Below are 22,287 nucleotides of genomic sequence, written 5' to 3' on the forward strand. Positions count from 1 at the left end.
CCTTAATTTGCAGGGCAGTCAGTCTCAGACAAACTGGCAGTCAAACCTTTTTTTCTGACGCACTCATCTTCCTAAGGAAGTTCTTCACCTTGAGCTCCTACTTCTAATTTTATGGAACTGAAGTTGTGATGAATGAAGGATTGAATTAATTAATTTTTCTAATTTTCTGTGAGGATCTCTCATCTAGTGTCTAAAATGACATCACACTCATTTTATTGTTACAGGACCACTGTTTTCAGTTAGGTCTAATACATGCTTTGAGGCTTAAACTTACACATCAGCCAGACTCAGACACTAGGGGGAGCTATAAGACAAAAGCTTAATATTTCCACCAAGAGAACATGTAATTTAAAATGAAGGTCAAAAATCCACCAGACTGATAAATTCCACCCCATGCTTTTATTCTTTCACAGCTGAGTAACACCAAAAAAGCAGTTCACACAAAGTTTCACTGTAGCTTGAGTAAATTCAGTTCAGACAGTTTTGTTTTCATACTGTTCAAATTATCAGCCACTTTCAACTCTAACAAATGTGATCTCAGACAAAATTAAATTACAGCTAAACAAAGACAGACAAAGAAGAAACCCAGGATGCCGAATTTGATAAGCAGAATCTGACATTCTACAGTGTGTAATCATTACAATAAAATCTATCCATTGGTTTGCTGCTCATATATTTTAGAGTAGTTGTTATTAGTGAAAGCTCAGTTGGGAGAAAAAAGAAAACAAGAGACATGATGATTGCTTTCCATCTAACCCATATCATTACCAGATTCTAATTACATCAAGCAGTGTGGGGCCAGCTCACAGGAGAGACTTTAATAAAAATCAAACTGGGATGATTATACAAATGTTGATTACACTATTCACACTCTGAGCCTCTGTGAAGGAGATCCAGTATGTGCTGGGGTGGGTGGAGTGTTCAGGGTGAAAAATGCTTGGAATATACAGTAGCTTTGACTAAACCTCTGTGACTGTCTATTTCCCATTACACTGTCTCATCGATTTTTATTTCAGGGTATGATGAAAGCACAGATTAGTCTCTCTCACCACAGTGTTCTGGCATTTTGAAAATTACAGCCTAACAGGATGGCACAGCCATCATTCATAGATTTGTTTTAGTTCATGACATAGTTGAAGTCTGGTAACAGTAGGGGGATCCACTATTTTAATCTAAGTTACAAAATTACACTGATTAGCCCTTTGCTTTGCTCATAGCCTTGGCCTTAGGCTATGAACATTTGACATTCAAGCAGGTTTATTTCCTTGCTCTGAGCAGTTGTCCGGCAAACAGTGGAAACTTCACAGAGTTACTTGCCATGGCCAAGAAATAGTCTTGTACATAACCATCTGTAAAATGTTTTTACATCAAGATAAAAAGTGCAAATTAGTGAGCATTAGAGGTGCTGGTAGGTGGATTTTGTTCTTTTGAGACAGAGCCAGGGAAGTTGTTTTGCCCTGTTTCAAATGTTTGTACTCAGTTAAATATGAGGTGACAGCCAACAGTTGGTAGCTAAGCTGACGGATATGAGAGCATCATCTCATGTAACTCTCCACCAAAAAGCAAATAAGTGTTTGCCTTCGTACTTTACCAGTACAAAGAGACAGATGTGTAAATGTGTGTTCAAAATGGCATTTCACACTTTCTCGTGTGCATGCTTAATCATTTTGTCAGTAATACACTTCCATACAAGATGTGCAGCAATGATTGCAGTTCAAATAGAACATGCGTGTGTAACTGATTTATTCTGCAAACAATTTTGCATAATAACAAAGCACCTTTCTGTTCTTCCTGTCTGTTTTTCCCCAGACTTAAATTTGAGGAAGCATCAGAGGATCTGAGCAATTAATTAGAAGCAGAGCCTCAAGAAAGAACCATTTGTTTTCCAGAACCAAAGGTGAGGATAAGACAACACTGAAAGACAATGAGATAGATTTGTGTTTTTTTTTTTAATCAGAGTTTGTTGCTTACTCACTCACCAAGGTTACATAAAAGTTGCAAGAGCAGAAAATAATTAAGATGAGAAAGATGGAGGAGGGAGAGAGGGATAAGGAGGCGTAGGGAGAGAAATACACTGATTTACGGGTACAATATAAGCACAGTAAGAATCTCTTTACAAAAGAGGTGACTATAATTATTGTAGTTGCAGTTCATGTAAATAAATAAAGTTCTGCTTCACTATCATAGGAACATATACAGTTTTCTAATCTTAAGACTTCTTTATTGGAGATGGAGGTGTTTATGTCCTTATGTTACAGTACTTGTATGAAATATTGCTTTGTGTGGACAAGATCAAGTTGCCATTTTTGCATTTGAAGTTTTTTTTTATCCCCACGAAACAAGCATTTGCAAACCTGTCATGAATATCCATGGTGACGGCTTTGATTAAAATGCCCAGAGCTGTTTACCATGCTATCATTTACAATGCAGACAGGGCGAATTAAATTTGAAGCCTTCTGTTCACTGTTCACAGTTCAGTCACTCTTACAGTGTTTTGTGGTGACTGATCTCCAACTCACCTGATTAATTAAAGTACTTGGCAGCCTGAGAAGATCACACAAGTGTAAAAAAAAAAAAAAAAGATAAATATTGGAACAGATACAGGGTTTAATAAAATAATAAAATATCAGAGCCACTGTACACTGAAAAAAGTAATAACTGTTGCAGCCAAATGTGTACAAATGTTAGTCAGAAGTTATCTTGTAAAAAGGATTCACAGATTTTATTTATTGGCTCTTTCAGCCTGTATTTCCCCAGAAATACCTGGGCAAACTTTAGCAGTTTGTTGGGTCTTTCCTTGTAAATTTTATTACATAAAGAGTACGGCCTAGACCTGCTCTATATGTACAGTGCCTCGAGATAACTTCTGTAGTAAATTGACACTATAAAAATAAAAATTGACTCGACTTGACTTGAATAGTAGAAAATTGGACATTTTTCTATATTCACATGGGTGGCACAGAGATAAAACAAAGACACTAAGTATAACCACATGAAAACCTCCTCTGCTAAAATGTAAAGATGCGAGATGTATGGAAAAGGTCATCCAATACCTCAGAACGTGTGTGCTGCAGTTATAGGAAAAAAAATGTTGTATCACTGAACCATCCTCTGAAATTTCTCTCAGTTTATTAGAGCCGATGGCTGGAGAAGCAATACACTGCCTCTAACTGTCACTGACATTATTTCAAAAGGCAAGGCGTATGCCATTCCTGATAATTATTATCACCCCTACGGTGGGTGGTTACAAGAGACCTTTTCATTCTCTGCTCTGCCTCCTCTCCTGGGTGAGCAGGGATCCTGTGAGTTAGAGATTGAAATAAATATTTCTCTTTTGTAAGAGGTCATGATCATCTCAGGGTTTCTTTACAGTTTTATTTCTCAGGTAAGACCAGACATTTGAAGTTTAGCAAAGTTCTTTAAATCCAGCATCAACTGATAATGATTATTACACACAGTACAAATGATTTCTTTAATCTTCTTTAAATAGGATATTATTAATTTTTTGGAAATGCTTTTTTTTATAGTGTGTGTTTGGAAGTCATCTGAGTGTACCTCTTGCATCCAACCAATGACTACAGCTTGTATAATTGACTGAATGTTGCCTCTAATTTATTTGCACATTATATTAATTAATATTCCTCTGTGTTTTACAGCATACAGTATACAAAGTACAAGTGTGTGTGTGTGCAGTGTGTGAAGTCAGCAGAATCAGCAGAGCAGCAGTGATGTCACTGCTGTCAGATGATTGTTTAACACTCGATCCTGTCACTGTGCATCAGTCAGCTTCTGACACACACACACACACACACACACGTGTACATGTCAACATACATATATGTATTCATGTTTACATGTAATTCACACTCCTCACACCCTTCATGTGTGGCTGCAGACCGAAAACACTGCAAAATGTTTTGCATATGTATCAGAAATACAGCAGTTTCCCCAGTGACCTTTTCTTTCCTTCTCTGACACAAACACACAGAAACACTGCATCTGTCTCCTGTCTCACTGTATAATACATTGCTAGCCGAGGTAGAAAACACACTAACACACACACACTTACACACAGAACCACACAGAAACGCTTAGCTGTGATGCATAATATATCAAGCCAGGTTAGGGAGAACAAGCAGCCTCATATGTACTGCTAATTGAGACAAAGGAAAGGTTTATAGTATGTGTGTGTGTGTGTGTGTGTGTGTGTGTGTGTGTGTGTGTGGTTTCTACTGATTAAACAAAGCAAGCACAATAAAAAACATTCGTCAATTGAGTGGCCAAGTTGACATTTTATCTCACTTAGCCCTGCTGGTGTTGTTGTTTGTGGACTATAATGAAGATGCACAGTCTGTGTTGTAGCTCATTCTGTGTGTTTAATTTGATTCATTTCAAATAAGCAGAAATGGCTAAAACATTTTTTACATTACAGGACTTTCTCTCTCTCTCTCTTAAAAAGATCTCTTGTCTCTAATTTCTATTTCATCCCGGTGATCTTGAGGGTGACTGTGAGAGCTTTGTTTTCTCTGATCACAACTTAATTATCTCACTCTGTAATCATGGTTCAGAAACAAAGTATTGATATATTTTGTTAGTAAATTGTTTTCTAGAGCAACTTAATGTGACCTAATTAGGCAACTGCGATTACAGTTTGTGTGGGAATCACACCTTCAAAGTAAACACAGAGGAGAGACACAAAGAAACAGATGGGGAAGCAGAGGGAACCCTGTGCTACCTTGACACTCTGCTTGTTTTCACGGAATATCAAAATGTCTTTATTCTCTAAATCTCACAAAAAGAACAATAAGGAGAAAATGTTTTATGAAAATGTGAATTACTCCAGAGTTAGGACAATAATCAGGGTAAAAGTATACACCAGCTCTGTGAGACTGTACTCATGCCACATTCATGTCATATCAGAGTTATCGTAATTACCTCTTTTCTACTAAATAGTTTCTATAAATAGTGTTCCTGTCAAGATTCACATCATAATTATGACTGGGAAACCAACATTTTCTCTAAGTTCAAATATATCTGACTTGGTGCTAAAAAGTACGGAGGTTTCGACAAGCCAAAATGTCAGCTGTTAAAAAAGTGTATTGAGACTGATACTGATGCTTGAAACAAGACTTCTTATCTGTAGTATCAATACTTTACAGATCAGTGTAAAATGTTGTGAGTGTAGTAGTAATTTTTCAGTTTTAGAGAGCACAGGCTCTGTAGGTGTCCTCGTGTATTTGATGTTTGAACATCATGAAAAAATAAGGCTGGAGCTTGGTGAGTACAAATTTAATACAAAACCTCTGTTACAATATATTGGGTCATGGGTATTTTACTAAGCAGGTAGGGTCTAATCAAAGACCCTACTGGGGTGCATTATGGGAAATGTAGGATCCAGTTTAGACTCAAACTAGGGGCTAAAATTCAGGATATCTGGGGCCCTGCTGCATCATGTTTGACCATGAAGATGAAAACTAAATGAGGTAGATTTCATTATACAATGTAAAGAGGAAATAAAATAGTGCTGCATTGCTTACACCCCCGCTTTTAACAAAAATAGAACTCTCATTTAGACATTACATATGCTATAAGAGAAATATTTTATAACACAAAAATACATAAAGCGGACCTGAACGCAGAAGCTACGTGCCATCTCCTAGCACCTTTAGGAAAACAATTAGTGCACATAAGGAAAATGTTCTATTTATATAAGAACAGTGGGAGTTTAGTGGGTGGAGTGGCCAAAACATATGTTTTGTTTTATTAACAGCACACAGTAATTATGCAACCTGCCCACATTCATATCACACTCTTGAACATGCTGTCTGTAAAAGTTTGATGGTGTTGTGTGTGAGAGGACTGTGATGTGTCCTGATGCCACCTTTAGGTTCAAAAGATGCAACTCTGCGCCTGGTGTTGCACCAACCTCCTGAGTTTCCCTCTTTCTTTTTCTTTCTTTTTTTTTTAATTTCTGGGGAATATTCAAATGAGATCCAACTTTAGCTCTGTCTCCGTGGCAGGTTGCTAAGCTACAGACTGTGTCAGGAAGTGACAGGCGAACATAATTACGACCCTGGTTGACAGACACCGACCACAGTGTTCATTAGACTTACTCAAGCATTAAGACATCAAGTCTTTTTAAAGGACAAAAACCTCACTCGACTTTTTGTATCAACTAATTACCACATAATCATTTAGTGAATAAGTATTTAAACAATTAAGGAGCAAATGAATTATTTCTCTTTTACCTACAGTATGGATGGTATGATGTAACAGCTGAGGATTGTGCCTCTATATGCTCAAAGTCAGGTTGTTCTGTTCTTGCATTTTGAGCGTTTTTTTGCATCATGAATTAAAACACAGTCATATTTTATTTTACAACTACCAGATGCACAAATGAATGAAATAAATACTAATTAAATTCATCCCCCATGCTTCCCATTTTCTCAGGTGTATCTTGCTCTGAATTCACGGCGTTGATGTTGCTAATGAGCAGTGTTACTCCTCTGTGGTGTGTGTGTGTGTTTTTGTACACAATATACTCTCTCTCTCCCCCGCTCTCTACTGGCATTGCATTAGATGTTGATTGGCAGTGATATTAGCACCTTTTCCTCACCGCCTCTCTTTACCCCTCAATCAATCCATCCATCTCCTCCCTTGGGCCTCAAGGGATGCTGGGAAAATAAAGCTATTTATAGCAACCTGTGGCACGTGTGAGGCTCTCCAGTATGTGCAAGAGAAAAAAAAACACAAACACCCAGTGCACAGTGTTATTGAAGCAATTGTAAATTCTTCGTCCGACTCTCCTCTGTATTTTAAATCTTACAAATTATACATTTTGCTTATGATTCTATCTGTCAACATTAGAGCAAGGTGCTGTTATTGGTCCATTTTAAAGCTGCATGTAATGTTTTGGCTTTTCAGTAGTTGCTATATCTTGAAGCACATTCTTTTTTATGTAAATATTGCCAGCAAACAGTTAATTCTAGCTGTTAAAGGTCAAGCTAATGGCTACAAAATGACACGTTTTTCTTTAGGATGTCAGGATTTATACACTGTCCATCCAGTTAGGATTAATGCCTTAAGGCCAGGTTCAGCTGTCTCCACTGGCCACGAAACAGCCCAAACCTTCTTTGTGTTTTATCACTGTGACTGGAAACATCTTATCACACTTCAGTAGCATTTGTTTTTCCTCTAACCAAATGATTGTGTAGCTGAGCGCAGACTGGGGCCTCTGAACAGACCCAGTGTAGATGCTGAGGACTCATAAAGTTGTTGCAGGTTGTAAATAAGCAGTTATTTGATCTTGTAAAAGGAAGGCTCGGCACAATTTGGAGTGCCATGTCTCAACACACCTCGAGGAAGGACAAAGAGGGGAAATCACACAAGCTGTGACGAAAAGATTTTAGTAAATCCGCCTCCAAAAAAGAGGAGAGAAACAACAAACACAAAGAAAACAAAGAGGTTATATGGAATATGTGCTGTTCTGATGTTGCAAGGAGCCAAAAAAGAAACCAAATGTAGCCAGACAAACCAGCAACTGGGTTACTGCCACTACCTTAAGTAGAGCAGCATGTAACCTGTCCAGGTGAAGTGAATTTCCCTAACGATCTCACCTCACTCTGCCTATTTAGCTCCTAAATGGAAAGATTTTAGAGGGAGGCCTGTCCACGGTCACATCCCAGATTAACTATTACATACATAGTAAGTATATAGCTCTCTTAAAACCTTTTCCCAGCAGACTCCAAAGTAAGATGGAAATAATGAACACTGTTTACTTTGAAGCTTGATAGCTTGATGAATGAGGACCATTTATATCAAGACAAAGAGAAATCTTTATTCCTTTGAACACAATGTTACCACCCAGACAGAAACACAGACTATCTCCATCATCCTCCCTGCCTCACAGAATTGATCCATCATCAAATAAATAAAAAACACTGATTTATTTTCTGCTCAAATTGGATCCCTCCGTCATTGCTGATGCATTTTATCTGTGGATGATATGACACAAACTTCCGTTGAGCTCTAATTTCGCTCTACTTCAGGCAGCCTGTCCACAATTTCAGGCTTGATTTTTAGCGGGGCCAAATGTGAAGCCGACTGAGTGAATTTGTTTTGCAAATATATGCAAATACAGACCTGTAATAAGACAAATTCATCAGCCAATTTTGTCCGCTCTCGAAATTTATGAGTGCGTTTATGAGGCAGGAAAATGGATGGGCCAACACCTGACATCTATCTAATATACACAAGAGGTTTGATGGTGATTGATTGGACAGCAGGACACTGTGCGCATACTTGATTACATCAGTCTGTGTCACCATCAGCCAGCTTTATTACAAACATAATGTTGACATATTCACTGTTGGTGTTTTACTTGAATTCTCACACACCATCCATTCTGAAATGTCAATGATGTGTTCAAGTTTCCTACATTTCCCAGAATACCAGCAGCACTGATGTGTAGTAAGTAATTTAAAGGCTAAAACTAATTTGTTAATTCACAGTAATACCATATTACCTATTGGTACCATAAGTGTGGTTGTTATTTTGAAATTTCTCCATGTTGTTTCTCAAAGAAATAATTGGCAGTAAATCCATATGCTGTTGACGCTCCGTCTTCCTCAGGAGAACATGCTGTTTAACAAACTAACAGAACTAATAATCAACATATAGAATGTGACAAATCATCACGTTTGTTATTGAGCCAGGAACACATGCAGAGCGAGTGGGAGGTTGGAGGGTAACACTAATTGCGACTTTCAAACATAAGGGGCATGAAGACCAATGGAGTTACCATGTAGACAGCAGCTCATATGGACACGTGACATGAGTGAAAGTGATTATATAGTGAGTTGGAAGCAGAGGAAGAAATTTCATGAGAATGTTTGTTACCATAGAAGCTGAGGTAAAAGGTTGTTAAAGGTGAGGTGGCCATGTGGTGTGTGAACCAGTGAAGTTCATGCAAATAGCAACAAAGACAGCAACCTGAACACGTACATAATTTTATAAACCAATTTACATTGGTAAAATGCTTCAGTTTCCCAAATTCCAAGGAAACAAAATATTACTAGTATTTAGTTAGAGCTGAAAGGTGTTCAGCTGTTAGCATACACACTGAGAGCAGGGGGAACAGGTAGCCTATCTTTTTTTTTGTTTTGTTTATTTTTGTGCGTTTTGTTTTTAAAGCTCTGTTTGAGCTGAATTTGAACAAATATTAAGTTTAAGATGTTCATTAGTAAGCCTCAGAAGTGCTAGTAGGTATATTTACTTTAGTGAAAGCCAAGCTAGCTGTTTTTTCCTGCTTTTAATGCCTAAGCTAAGCTAAGTCTCCTGGCTTTAGCTTAATAATTAAAGCACAGACATGAGAGTGGTATTGATCCTCTCATCTAACTCTCAGCAAGAAAGTGAAAAGTGTATTTTCCGATATGTACTTTTGAAATCATAACCTATAACTGTTATTAAACTACAAGCAGTTGGAAGACAATCACTCCACCAACATAACTCCATAACCCTTCTGTTACTCTGAGTGGCACAAATGAGACAGAATATCCTAAAATACTGACAAAAACAAACAGAATCGTGACTTTTGAAAATCAGGAATCTCAGCACTCGCCAAAGTACTCACTGAGTTATTGAGTGTTGATGAAGAACACTATCAGCCCCCAGCAGATTCTACATGTTTGGGTATTTTTGTATGACAGGGCAATGACAGTTTTACTAATTGCCTCTTTAAACAGGTGCCAATTTACTTCAGAGATGAAAACTGAGAAACAAATATTTCAGTTTTATATTATAGAAAGTATAGTTGCCACCTCAGCAGGCAGATGACAGATTCGGATTTACACCAGGAGTGGGTGGTAAATCAGAATGATTCACAGAAACAGAAATATGTACCAGTGACACCTCTGACATTACTAAATGTTACATGGTTCATGTTTTGCAGTTACATTTAGTGCTTTGCTCAAAGCTAGTTTTTCTTGTGTCCATGTTTTTTGCATGGTTTTTGTGTGGGAGGTCTTCTCTGCACTACAGTTACCTGGTCAGAGGAAGCAAATCAGATATTATTTCTAACAAGCTGTGAATGGAGAGATCAGAGGGAAGACAAACAGTAAAGGAAAGGAAAAGAAGAGAAAATGAAAGAGAGAGCACAGGAGCAAATGTCCAGCAAAAGTTGTGTTTAATATGAATATTTATTTAAAAATCCATAGTTCGATACAGAAATAGTCATCTATTATATGTATTATCAGACAATCAGTACTTCAGCCATGCTTTCTCTGATTAATCACGGTTTCAAAAAAGTACAAGAGAATTTTTTTCTCATCATTGAACTTGTGCAAAGAAAATACACTAGAAAGCAATATAAACACTGACACAAAATAGATCACGATTAATTCTTTTAAACAATTCATTTTTCTGAAGAAGGCATCGCACAATTCCAAGAAAATCAGTGAAAGATTTAAGGCCATTTTGTACAGTTAATTTTCATATAGATTTTTTATATTTCAAAACACTCAGTTTTTAACAAAAGGAACTGGTGCATCCCTTGTAAAACTGTACATGCAAACATAGTGCACGTTGTTAAGAAGATATGACGAGCATACAATATATTATTTGGATAGCTTTAGTAAACAAAGATCTTATGTGTAACACCTCACATGGTCTATTAAAACACTCTTATAAAGGTGCCTCACTGGCACACACACACACACCCGTGCACACACGCTAAGTATAATTATATCAAACATATGCATGCATACACACACATACACACACTCGCGACTCCATGGAGCTTGGCAAGGTTAGCTAGCTGTTGCACTATGATGAAAAAGTAAAAAATGTATATTTAAAAGTAATATAAAATCATGTGTATGTATATTTGTCCACCCAAAGCAGACCACCACAAACACACATGTATTACTATGGCAGTAATTTGTGTTTGTGCATGTGGTATGGAAGCAAAGAATTAAATATATAAGCATATGTTGAAACATTTTTCAAATTGAAAACTTTGCAATTTGAAAAATGTTTCTTTTTTTATAGGCTCAAAAGTTAAGATAGAAAATTAAACTGCCTTTGATTTTCAGTCATTCATCTTTTTCTGATACATATGACTGATGTGACAGAAGTCTGATAAGTTCCATTCAGGCTTGATTGATTACCATTGGTAACCTAAAAACATTTTTCATCTTGAATTTTGCTGTCTGAATTGCTCTAATCCAATAATTCAACTTTTTAGAACAAAAAACTACCAACTGAATTTGACAACTTCAATATACAATCTGAATAGCCCTGTGCACCATTAAAATACTCAGCCTGATTTTGTAAACCCTGGAATCAAACAAAAACAAAACACCAACAAAATAAACTTGAAAGTACCTATACATTTTCAAAGAGGAGAATATAAACTGCATAAATTTCAATAATTTTCTTTAAATTCACCCAGAATTTAAATTTCAATTAAATTTTACAGTTGCTTACAAAATTCAAGACCTCGTGATCTTTTTTTTTTTGCTTCCATACTATATCCTGCCCTGGTTGACAAGCCTTGTCAACAAAATTTGTGAAATGAGTATGTAGCAAGAGATGTATTTTCCTACCCTGAAAGGATTTGCTAAAGAAAACATGACTAGAAACAGGAGGTAGTTTACTGTTCAAATAGCATGACAGGGGCATCCTGTTGGCTGTTTGTGTGTCCTGGATTTCAATCCAACCAGCCAATTATCAATAAAAAAATGTCAGGGAAATAGAAAAAAAGAGCTTGAAGCAACACAAAAGTTGTCAAAAAGGTGAGTTAATTTACCTTGACATCTCTCTTTGAGTTACATCTTTTCTGGTGGGTCATGTTTTAATCTTAAAAATGAGATGATGTTACATTTGACAGAAGAAATGAGACATTCTTCCTTATAATACAAAACTGAGTTCATAAACAATAAAATGCACTTAATATGGTGCTGCATGACCATTAACCTGGTAGCTAATGTTAGGAAACTTTTGATAGATATTGCTGTGTAGTTTGCATTGCTAACAGATTTTGCTGACCAATGGCTCGAGTAACAAAAACCAAGGTAATAATAAACCATTAGTTTTGCTCATGCAAAAGTCTTGCTTTTATCTTTCTATTGAGCAATTTATGTTTTATATTTCTATTGAGGGGATTTGTGCCAAATTGTCACCATGGACTAATATCAAAAACTTAGCTAACTCCAAGCAGGTAGTCCTACCTCCCAAAAAAATCCTTCTCTACCCTTCAAATCAACAAAAATAAAAATAAAGCCAACTCTGACCCCTGTGGTGTTGGACTTCTTCCAGTTAGGAGGATGCGAGTTTTACAGTATATCTGCGGAGGCAGTAATGAGCTCTTTATTTCAACCTGTAGTTCTAATGATGTGTCCGACTAACGCTTTGAACACAGTGTGACTGCACCCACTGAGCAAACACACACTCTCACACAGTTAGTCCTGCCATGTCTGCATTCTGCTACAATGGTAATACATGTGTCAACTCTGAGAAAAGAAAGATGAACTTGGGAATGTCAAGCAGTTATACAAGACAGCAATATTAAAAACAAATGGGGTAAAAAAAAAAAAAAAAAAAATCAGTTAAGGGGTTAAATAGAATGTACTACTATTTATGTATTTGGCAAATTATGCAAATTATTAGGACAGCCAAAAATATTTGGATACTTAGATATATAGTAATATACAATAATATATAATAATACACATTAATACATAAATAATGTATTTTAATAACACAATGTTTTTATGTATTAAACAAATAGTTGATTACTGACCATTATAAACTGTCTGCTGTGTCGTCACTTTGATATGGTCTGATTTGACTTAGTGTAAAATGGAATGTAAATCTGCAAACATCAGGTTTACTATTAAAAAAAATGCTTGTCGAATAAGTTTTGGTAGCAGGAAGCAAACCACTTTAAGTATTGATGCAACAAAAATACTGTAAGCTTTAACATCACTGCAATGCTAAAATAACCTCTCACATTTTTGGTGCTTCGATGTGTTTTCCAATATATGTTCCTTCATTCCCACTTTTAGAGGGACTTTTTTAACATTCCATCTTGTGTTATTCCAAAAGAACTTGTTGTTTCATATAAACAGACTAATCTCATTCACATTATGTTGATCACTCATCAACTAAACACACTTTCATCACAACACAAATCCTCTCATTCTTCACAAAACGTCATTTAGAAACGGTCATTCGATGTTAAATTGGAAACTTGTTGGACATTGTCAGTGACAGAAATCACACAAATCATCCTTTTACATGATTGGCACATATAAATACACATCATAGAAACAAACATATAAAAAGCTATATCAAAGCTAAAGGTGCAATTAAAAAATTACATACCAAAGAAAAAATTAAATACAATGGAACTAAAAAAGCAAACATAGGGAAAGTATGTTTTTCTCTGCATTTTTGACCACTGGGCTCTTTTTGCTCAAACAGTTTTCTGTTTGAGAGCAGCTGCTGTCGTTTTAAAACATAGGGCAGGGATGTGGGTGTTAGACAACACAATGAGGCGAAACCCCTGGGCACGTGGGCATCCTGTTGCCAAGGCAGTTTGGAGGACAAAGACAGAGAGAGAGATAGAATAGCTATGTTCCCATTCAACAGTCAATAAAGGCTACGCAAAAAGTTTTGATATTGAAAAACACAGAAATGACGTGATGATTATCTTGGCCAGAACAAACTAATTGGCCTCTAACATGTAAAAAAGAAAGAAAAAAATATCTTAAATTGTTGCTATTGTTGGCCATATTTCATGGTTTCCTCTAAAGACACAACAAATGCACTTGGAAATAATGATAATAATGCACATATTGGATTCTGAAGACAATGGACACTTTATACAAGGGTGTCACATTTCTGGTAAATTGGGATTTTACATTTCAGAATGCCCAAATATGACATATTAATATTAATATTAACTGTTATGCAGTGAACTGTAATCACTGGTGAACAAAAAAGACATTGTATTTGCATAAAAACCCATAAATATGTTATATTTTTCATTCATCTCCTCTACTAAAACAGGCAAAAAAAACAGTTGTATGGAAACACAGCTAGTAAAAGGGACAGAGCAATAAAAGAAAGAAAAGAAAGAGAGAAAGAGCCAGATAGACAGGAAGAGAAGCAGTATCAGGGAGACAGATAGACAAACTTCTCAGGCCTGAGAGCAGTGCAGACAGACAGACAGACAGACAGACAGACAAGGTGAAGTGAGGAATAGAGAAACAGGCAGACAGACACTCCTCCCACCGATGGACAGATGGGTAGAAGAGGTAGTGCAGGGCCACTAAATGCATGCACTTGACTGAGGCTACACTCATGCAAAAGGTTAATACAAACACTAGAATACAGTACGGTACGGTACAGCACGGTACGGTACAGTACAGAAGGGCTACCAGGACCTGCACTGCTGCTACCTGACACACATGCCAGGAGAGAGAGAGAGAGAGAGAGAGAGAGAGAGAGAGGGAGGGAGAGGGAGAGAGAGAGAGAGAGAGAGGAAAGAAAGAGAGAGAGAGAGAATTACATTAGAGTATTACAGAATTCGAGATTATTACAAGCTTCATACTGAAACTATGTGTATATAAAAGTATCAACAGTAAAAATCCTTGTTAGCGTTTACTGTAAACAATGAGTGAGTTGGAGAGAGAGAGAGAGAGAGAGAAAGAGACAGAGAGATAAGAAGTTACACATGTCCAGTTATTTACAGGAGAAGTTAGTGTTCATTTAAGATCAAGTGATTCCTTTGTTTTGTCTGGAGACATTCTCTTTACAATTTTTCTTAAGACCGGTCCCTCACTCCTTTTATCTTTCCTTCATTTCTTCCTCCCATCCTTCTTTCATCAGGTGGATCAGGCAGATTAGATCACTGCCAGCTTGAATCCAGATTCTCTCGCTTGTCCAAGTTTCCCAGGCAAAATTAAATAAAATAAAAAATCCAGACTTTAACAGGAATGCTTGACAGTGGAAGTAAACAGACTCTCATTGGCTTTTCCGGCCCTCAAAAGCATCACTCTTTCAGCCCGACATGCAGCTTCCTGACAACAAGAAAGACCACTGTGATCCACGACGACAAGGCATGGAGAGCGGCTTTAAGGAAATGGAAGTATTTCACGCATTAAGTCAGTTGAGTCAACCCCTTGACTCTGAAAACCTTTCTCCGCATCGCTCCTCATATTTGGGTTTGGAGGGGTTGGCCTGGCGGTGTATAGGGTGGTGGTGCTGGTGACGGCTTGATCCCACGGGTCCTCATGTAGGAGAGGAACTGGTCAGGGATCTCGGCCAAGACGTCTTTGGCAAGCCGGGCCATGCTCAGGATGTGGTTCCCTGTCCGGTCGATGTAGTCCCTGAATGGGACGAACTAAGAGGGAGGAAAGGGACCAAACACGAGTTGAAGTGACATTTCGAAAAGAAAAGATGGGAAACAGACAAAGGAAGGAGAGATTCAGAGGGAAATTCTCTGAACATTTGTGTTTATCAGCTCTAATGCAATCATCAGCAATTATTAGCATGTCTGGCTAACTCTGACTAACACATCATAACTACATTTTGTGAGGTTGCATTCAACCCATTTCACAGCTAGAACATTGCACTATTTCCCCAGTGTGTGGAAGCTGGTCCTGGTAGTTCAGTGCTGCATCATGAATCAGAGTGTGAGCTAATGTCCTGGTTTTTACTGTACTGTACTTTCATTGAAGTTCACACAGCATCAAACTTACTACCTAAGAGTGTTAGGTTTGTCAGCTACTCATCCTCAAAGCTTTTTCCCATAAAGGTAGGAATGGAACAATTCTAAAATCTGGACTGAAGCTGCAATGCAAACGCCCAATATCGAATCGTGATAATGTGAAACAGTGATACTTTTTTAGCACATGTAAATCAAAATTAGTTTTCTATTTAAAGTGAGAGCAAGCTTGATATTTTGTAAATGTTAAACATTACACCATTTTATTGTCTTGCAGCTGCATGTCATGTGAGCATTTTGGTCCAATCATGATCAAGTGACGTCAGTTGCAGTTAAAGTTAATCTCATGTGTTCAGGCATAAAGTGAATATTTGTGAATCTGACTCCTTTCTCCTTTGAAAACAAGTCAAACAGAAACATTAAAAAGCCAGCTGGAGTTTGAGTTTTCAACCAGCTCATTTAGCCTTAGCTGAAGTTGCTGGTGACCTAGCTAAAGTGCAGCTGATGAAATGTGCCAGTGAAAGTCATTTCAGCTGGTAAAATCAGAGGGTGCCAGCTAGAGATGAAAACCCTACTTTTGTCTACTTATATTCAAAGTCAAGGGCCCATTGTTACAAAAATAACTATGAATGCTGAGTGGTAAATCTGCTACCATTATTGCTATAGACTGCATTTGTACCTTGCAATAATGGGAGCAGGTGTAGTAACAGTAAGAAAGGGTGGATAGGCTGAGGGAATGGTCAGTTGAGAGGAGTAGCAATGGATAGAGAGAGAGTTTTATAAAGAAAGGAAAAAATAAGGAAAGTTAGCAGAGCAGATGGAGTAGAGATGGAGTGAAAAGAGGAGGTGAGAAAAGAGGAAGAGCAGGGGAATGAGGGTGAAATGTATGGGAGCAAAAAAGAAAAGAAAAAAAGAACTTCAAGGAAAAAGAATTCAAATTATATCACATAATCCATCTTCGTAGTTTCAAGGAAGTGGAAGATGTGCTTATGCAATGCAAGATTATTTTTGTAAAAGGAAAAAAAACTATCTCACCAGGCTAGATCACAAACTGGCACTGCTACAGAGAAGAGTCTACTCTAATTAAGACGCTGCAGATTCGCCCTGTTTTCTGAAATGAAACTGCATTGTGTGGTTTCCAGGAACAGAAGAGGTGGTGAGTATCAAAACTTTCTAATAAACAACATTTTGAGCAAATTCTGATCCTTAAGGTGACTATTAGGTGAATGTTAGGTAGCTTGTTAAAAACTGCTGATGCCATTTGGGTGCTACTGGCACGTGAAATTGAGCAGTTTCAGGCTTTTGAGTCAGAGAGAGGAGACGGGCACAGAGCCAGGAGCTACATACCAAGCCCTACTTAGCTCTAGCAAATGCCTGGGATTACTGGGAATCCAGTATTAGGCTGAAAATATACACGTTCAAATGGGGATCAGCATTCCAGATTTGCACACCAGCTAATTGGTTGATAACAAGTCTGAAAGTTGGGATCATTTTTATGTACAGTAACGTAAGGCCAGGGATTGCTGTGGTTCTAAAAACTGACTCGTGGTTAGAGGGTGTCAATGCAAGAAATTTCTGGATTTGAACCCGTGCCTGTACCTCCTGTGCCTGCATGGGTTTCCTCTGGGTACTCCACCTTCCTCTCCTCTCAAGACTGCTGCCTCCTTCACAATCCTACTCCACCTGCTGTGATTTAATAAAAGCTTGCATGTCTCAAAGATAGCTTTGTGTCACAAACCCTCAGAGGTTATATGCTCTCACATGGATGATATTGCTGAACTCAATCAGGACAGATATGAGGATGTCTGTTTCATTTACTTAATGAGCTGTTGTCACCTACAATCACATGATCATACGAGAGGCCAATTTGTGCTGGAAACCCTCGCCACGAAATGTAAACCTCACCATGTCACTCTGGGTTATTAGCCTGCTGATAATGAGAGCCTGTAGGCAGAGCTGGTGTAATGCTCCTGTACTGAAATTTAGTTTTACAGCAACTCCAGGTCTTTTCTGCATAGAGAGCCTGTGTGTGTGTGTGTGTGTGTGTGTGTGTGTGTGTGTGCTTCAGCTTGTTAAAAAGCCAACTAACGAGTGTCCGTGTGGGCTGAGGGAGCATGATATGACAGTGGCAGTATAAAGGTCATGGAGGAGAAAAACGTGACTTCACCATGTCACACCGAGAGAAAGGTTCACTCTGAATGTTTGTTTGTTTCTTTCTTCTCTTTGCCTTGATGCCAGAGAGTGATGTGAATCTGAAAAAACATACTATTTGTCATTGTGGGTATGTCCCAACCCACACAACAAACAGGGATGCAAATAAAAATGTGAACAAAGGGATGAATGTATGGTTGAACACGTGATTGACAATTGAAGGAACTAATAAAATAAACCATACATAGTGACCTAAACTCTACTTGGCCTCTGATGTGGCTACCTCGGTGGAAAAAGTCTCATCTTTTAACTTGTGTCTGTGGCACTTCTGACTGACAGGCTGCAGACCTCATGCCGCCCTGCAGGCTCTTTAAGCTGTACATTAGGCCAGGCAGGGTCAGAGCTGAGGGTCTCTGGTCGCCCACTTTAATGAGAAAGTGAGACTGAGTGAAAGACAGAGAAAAAAAGAGCTTGGGCAGACTCTTCAGAGTAACAGGGGAGCATGCTGTTATGCCTGTGTGTAATTCGTCTGTCTCGCCATATGGGGTCTGATGTACCACTGAAGTCGAGGTGACCAGGTGTCTGTTTGCATGGACAAAGTTGAGCGGCCTGGACAGGACTCAGCTGTTTTTAGCCACTCACCTTTAAAAGTATAGTGACAAGGCTTACACACTAATCCCTCTGCACTTCCAAATAAATCCTCTGCGGAGCTGTGATTTTGGGGGAAAAATGTCTTCCTGATGGTTTGTTTAACATTTTCCAACATCAACATGTCACTGAATGAGTTTTGATACTTTTGCATTAATAAGTTAACAAATGATACATAGGTCATAATGACTGACAGCAGCATAATAACTGTGGTATTTTTTACTGAGGCTAGGCAGAGTGGGCAGCTGCCCTGGGGCTCCAGAACTCCAGAGGCCCCAAAAAAGCCCCAGGCATATTGTGTGCCAACTGCTGGCACTGTTTTAATGGTGTTTGGAAAGAGTCACCAGGACAGGTAGTATTCCAGTAGTGAAAAACTGTTAATGTTACACAGAGAAATGGAGGAGGAGAGGGGTTAATAAGGTGTTGTTAAATCAGTCTTGATTTCTATAATAAAATCTATAATAAAATCAGTCAGACCAAGTGGCAGAGTTCATTTGGATGATTGATTTCTGTCAAAATAATCATATTTTATATAAGGGAGTTATAAAAATGCAGAAAAGAAGTTTGTACCTGAACAATATCTCTCTCAGCATATCTTCCTCTGGATGAAATTCTGACTTCATCGCCGTCCAACTCAATCATGGCTGAGGAGAGGACAAAAAAGGTTGAGGAAAAAGAAATTTAGTGTATGTGCATTATTTCTTCCTGCTGCTGCCGCTGAATTCTAAAAAAAGGTCTACAGACTTTTAACATAAACCTGACAGATAACAGTCACTGGAGGATCAGCAACTCAAACATTACTCGCGAATGCACAGGATCTTGTTGACTTACCATCAAACTCTGCAGGCCCTACCCCCACAATGATGATTGACATCGGCAGACAGGAGGCCTGCAGGAGAGGAGATGAGATGAGCAATAAATATCTGATACATCAAAAATCTGAAAACATTTCTTTTTGTGAAAAACTGTGTTTCTGCCCATGTGGCTCATTAACATGGCTGAGCTACAAATGAGCTACAGGTGCACATCTATACAGGCCATATATAGCTTTTGTCTGCATCAGAGGTAAACAAAGCATTCACAGATCATGCCGTGTTAAAGCCTTGCCAACATGTATAATTACTGGATACAGTACGTGTAAGCATGTGTGTGTGTGTGTTCTGGAGGACCTGGAGCGCTGCGTGGGTTGGGACATCACAGTGAATAATATTAGAGACGAGAGAATCAACAACACGGCTTCACTCACTGACAGCTTACAAACGACATGTGTTTGTGTTGTGTGTGTGAGTGTGTGTGTTGGTGTCAGAGTGTGTATTAGACAGAGCGGTGTGTGTTCAGTGTATGTGAGTAATGTGTTGACCTCAGGCAGCAGAGCAATAGATGATCTTATCAAAAGATCTCATTTATTTTTTGCTCCCCTCGGTACAAGTCCACTTTCCCTCTCCGCTGCGCTTTGCTCTCTTTTTTGCTGCCCTCTCCTTTTCTCTCCAAACCTCCCTTCATCCTTAACATTTCACTCTTCTCAGCCTCCTCTCTCCTTCCCTCTCCTTCTCTGCTTTCAAAGGCCTGAGATGGATCAGTGCTTTCATAAAAATGGCTGATGTTCACTGTTCATTTTGTTTGCATTCTACATGGCATTCTGGCTTTCCTCTGGAACATACTATGACTTGACAGTGATGGAGAGGACAGATGGAGGGTGAATAACATGCTGTCAAAAGTGAGAGCGGCACAGCAAACACAAAAAACCTGGAAGACTAACATTATTTGTTTGAAAGACCCACAATGTGTCTTTTCTTAATGGAGTAATTTAATTGCAGATACATTTATAAGCTGACTGTGATCAAACAATCAGCCTAATTAGGAAATACTGCCACAGCTGCTTTCCATTTCCATTCAACACAAGAAAGCAAAGAAAGTACCAATAACAAGGATTTAAGAGACACATATTGCAAATGTAATTAGCCCTCTGGCCACGACAGTTCTGCTCATTTACATATATATTTCACTGAACTAGGTATTATGAAATACTACATAATTATGACATTATCTGCAACTGTCTTGGTGAAATATCTGTTTTTGATGGATACCCATTTTTGTTATTCTTTTTTGTTAGATTTTCACATCATTCAAACAGAATTTGCTGATTTGCAAATCCGACAGTAATTTAAATTTGACAGTTATCTACACTTAAACAAGCAGATACAGATACAGTTTACATATAGTACAGGTTTTAACTAAATAAGCAGATGTCGCAATGGCAACATTTCTCTTTTCAGTCATTCATCTGCTTTGTTTTTAATGTTCGTCTGTTTATGTGCTATTTTTCATTAGTTTTTGTGAGGATCATTTGTACTCCTTTCTAAATCCAATTTCCTATATAAACAGTTTAAATACTAAGGGATTTCAATTGTTCCACAATGTATTAGGTGCTTGGACCCCAGTGTAATCATTAAAATGATCAAATAAGGGGCTATTTGTAATTTGGAGGTCACTTAGCAAGAGCTACAGCTATAGTTGGGGTTGAGTCTTTTCCCTTTTTTTTTGGGGGTCAGGGTGCAGGATCAGGTGTTAACAGCTACAACAGATGCCCTTACGTTGACGATGGACTCCTTAGTCTGGGCCATATCTGAGATGACGCCATCTGTGATGATGAGGAGCACAAAGTACTGGGAACCATCCTTTACTGAAGCTGCATACCTACACACAAAAACACACAAAACCATCTTTGTAGTTATTTCTGTGTTACCATAATGTTGTTTGTTGACCATGATGATTCATTACTTGAGCATATTAAGCATCATTCTGGGTCATTTTAATTAGATTACTTGGTTTGTTCCTGAATAGCTGAATGGAAATAAGGCATCTCTCATCCTTTGAAGATGATTTTTCTTTTTGACTAAATGTCACTTACCTCCAACTCTAGAGGATCTTTATCTGTCAAGTGCTTGTTTCTGAACATCTATCTTTATGTCAGTTCTAAAGATCCTCAGCTTAATATGGCTCAATATCTCCTGTGATGCTGAGTGTGACCTTTCACTTTCATGTGACTTACGAACCAACTGATATTTACACACTGAGATTATTCAGTCGCTTTGGTTTCTGCTACATGTCACCCTCCTGCCCTGGGAAGTTAGATCTGTGCGTGTCTGCCTCCTCCCCTTTGGAAATAACTGATTCTTATGTGTCTCTCATTGTAGGTGATCACAACATCACAGATGGAAGAAAATGGAGACATGGGACAATGACTAAAAAATGGAAGTGAAAGACAAAAGGTAGACAAAGTAAATTTTATAGTTACTAAGTTGCATGTCGGGATGAAAAAGCACATTGAAGAGAAAAAGTGAGTAGTTGTTTAAAAATATAAAGGTGGACAACAAATCGAAGAGGGGACTGCAGATGAGGAAACTGAGAAATTGGATGATGGCAACAGCGTGTTCCTGGCAACATAAACAAGCTTCAAGTTGACAAATAGGCAATACAGCTGCAGAAAAGTGCTACATGTATCCACAGCATCTAGTTTTAAAACTTTTTAATGAGGTTTAGGCAGACGAGTTTGTAGAATATATGCTGATTAGCCTGGTGCTCCTTCAGCTGAGCGAACTGATTCCTGAAGTTAAATTTTGTCGCAAAAACATATTTAATGAGATGTAGTCGGGAAAAGAGAAAAAAGCGTATTCAGGTGATATTACAGGCTGGATGAAAGTAAACTGCTGCCTCTGTATTACTGCTTGTTTCACCATTTTCTTCCTCTGTGCTGT

General features: G+C 38.1%; 1 protein-coding gene across 4 annotated transcripts in view; it reads right to left on the reverse strand.

Moving 5' to 3' along the window:
• Positions 1-10,177: 10,177 nt before the first annotated feature.
• Positions 10,178-22,287, reverse strand: part of LOC108899831 (copine-8) — a 70,906-nt gene continuing 58,796 nt past the window's right edge. For 2 of the 4 annotated variants that reach the window (XM_018700515.2, XM_018700518.2), the window contains exons 17-20: positions 21,124-21,226; positions 19,361-19,418; positions 19,100-19,173; positions 10,178-15,406 (exon numbers count right to left, since the gene is read on the reverse strand). In XM_018700515.2, coding sequence (XP_018556031.1) covers positions 15,218-15,406; positions 19,100-19,173; positions 19,361-19,418; positions 21,124-21,226 — 424 coding nt within the window. In that variant the 3' untranslated portion in view covers positions 10,178-15,217. Of the gene's footprint in view, positions 15,407-17,329; positions 17,417-19,099; positions 19,174-19,360; positions 19,419-21,123; positions 21,227-22,287 lie in introns of all 4 variants that reach the window. The other 2 variants (XR_007815000.1, XR_001963610.2) reach the window with 2 other exon arrangements.

The sequence above is a fragment of the Lates calcarifer genome, linkage group LG18 (assembly GCF_001640805.2).
Source record: "Lates calcarifer isolate ASB-BC8 linkage group LG18, TLL_Latcal_v3, whole genome shotgun sequence".
Taxonomy (NCBI): Eukaryota; Metazoa; Chordata; class Actinopteri; family Centropomidae; genus Lates; species Lates calcarifer.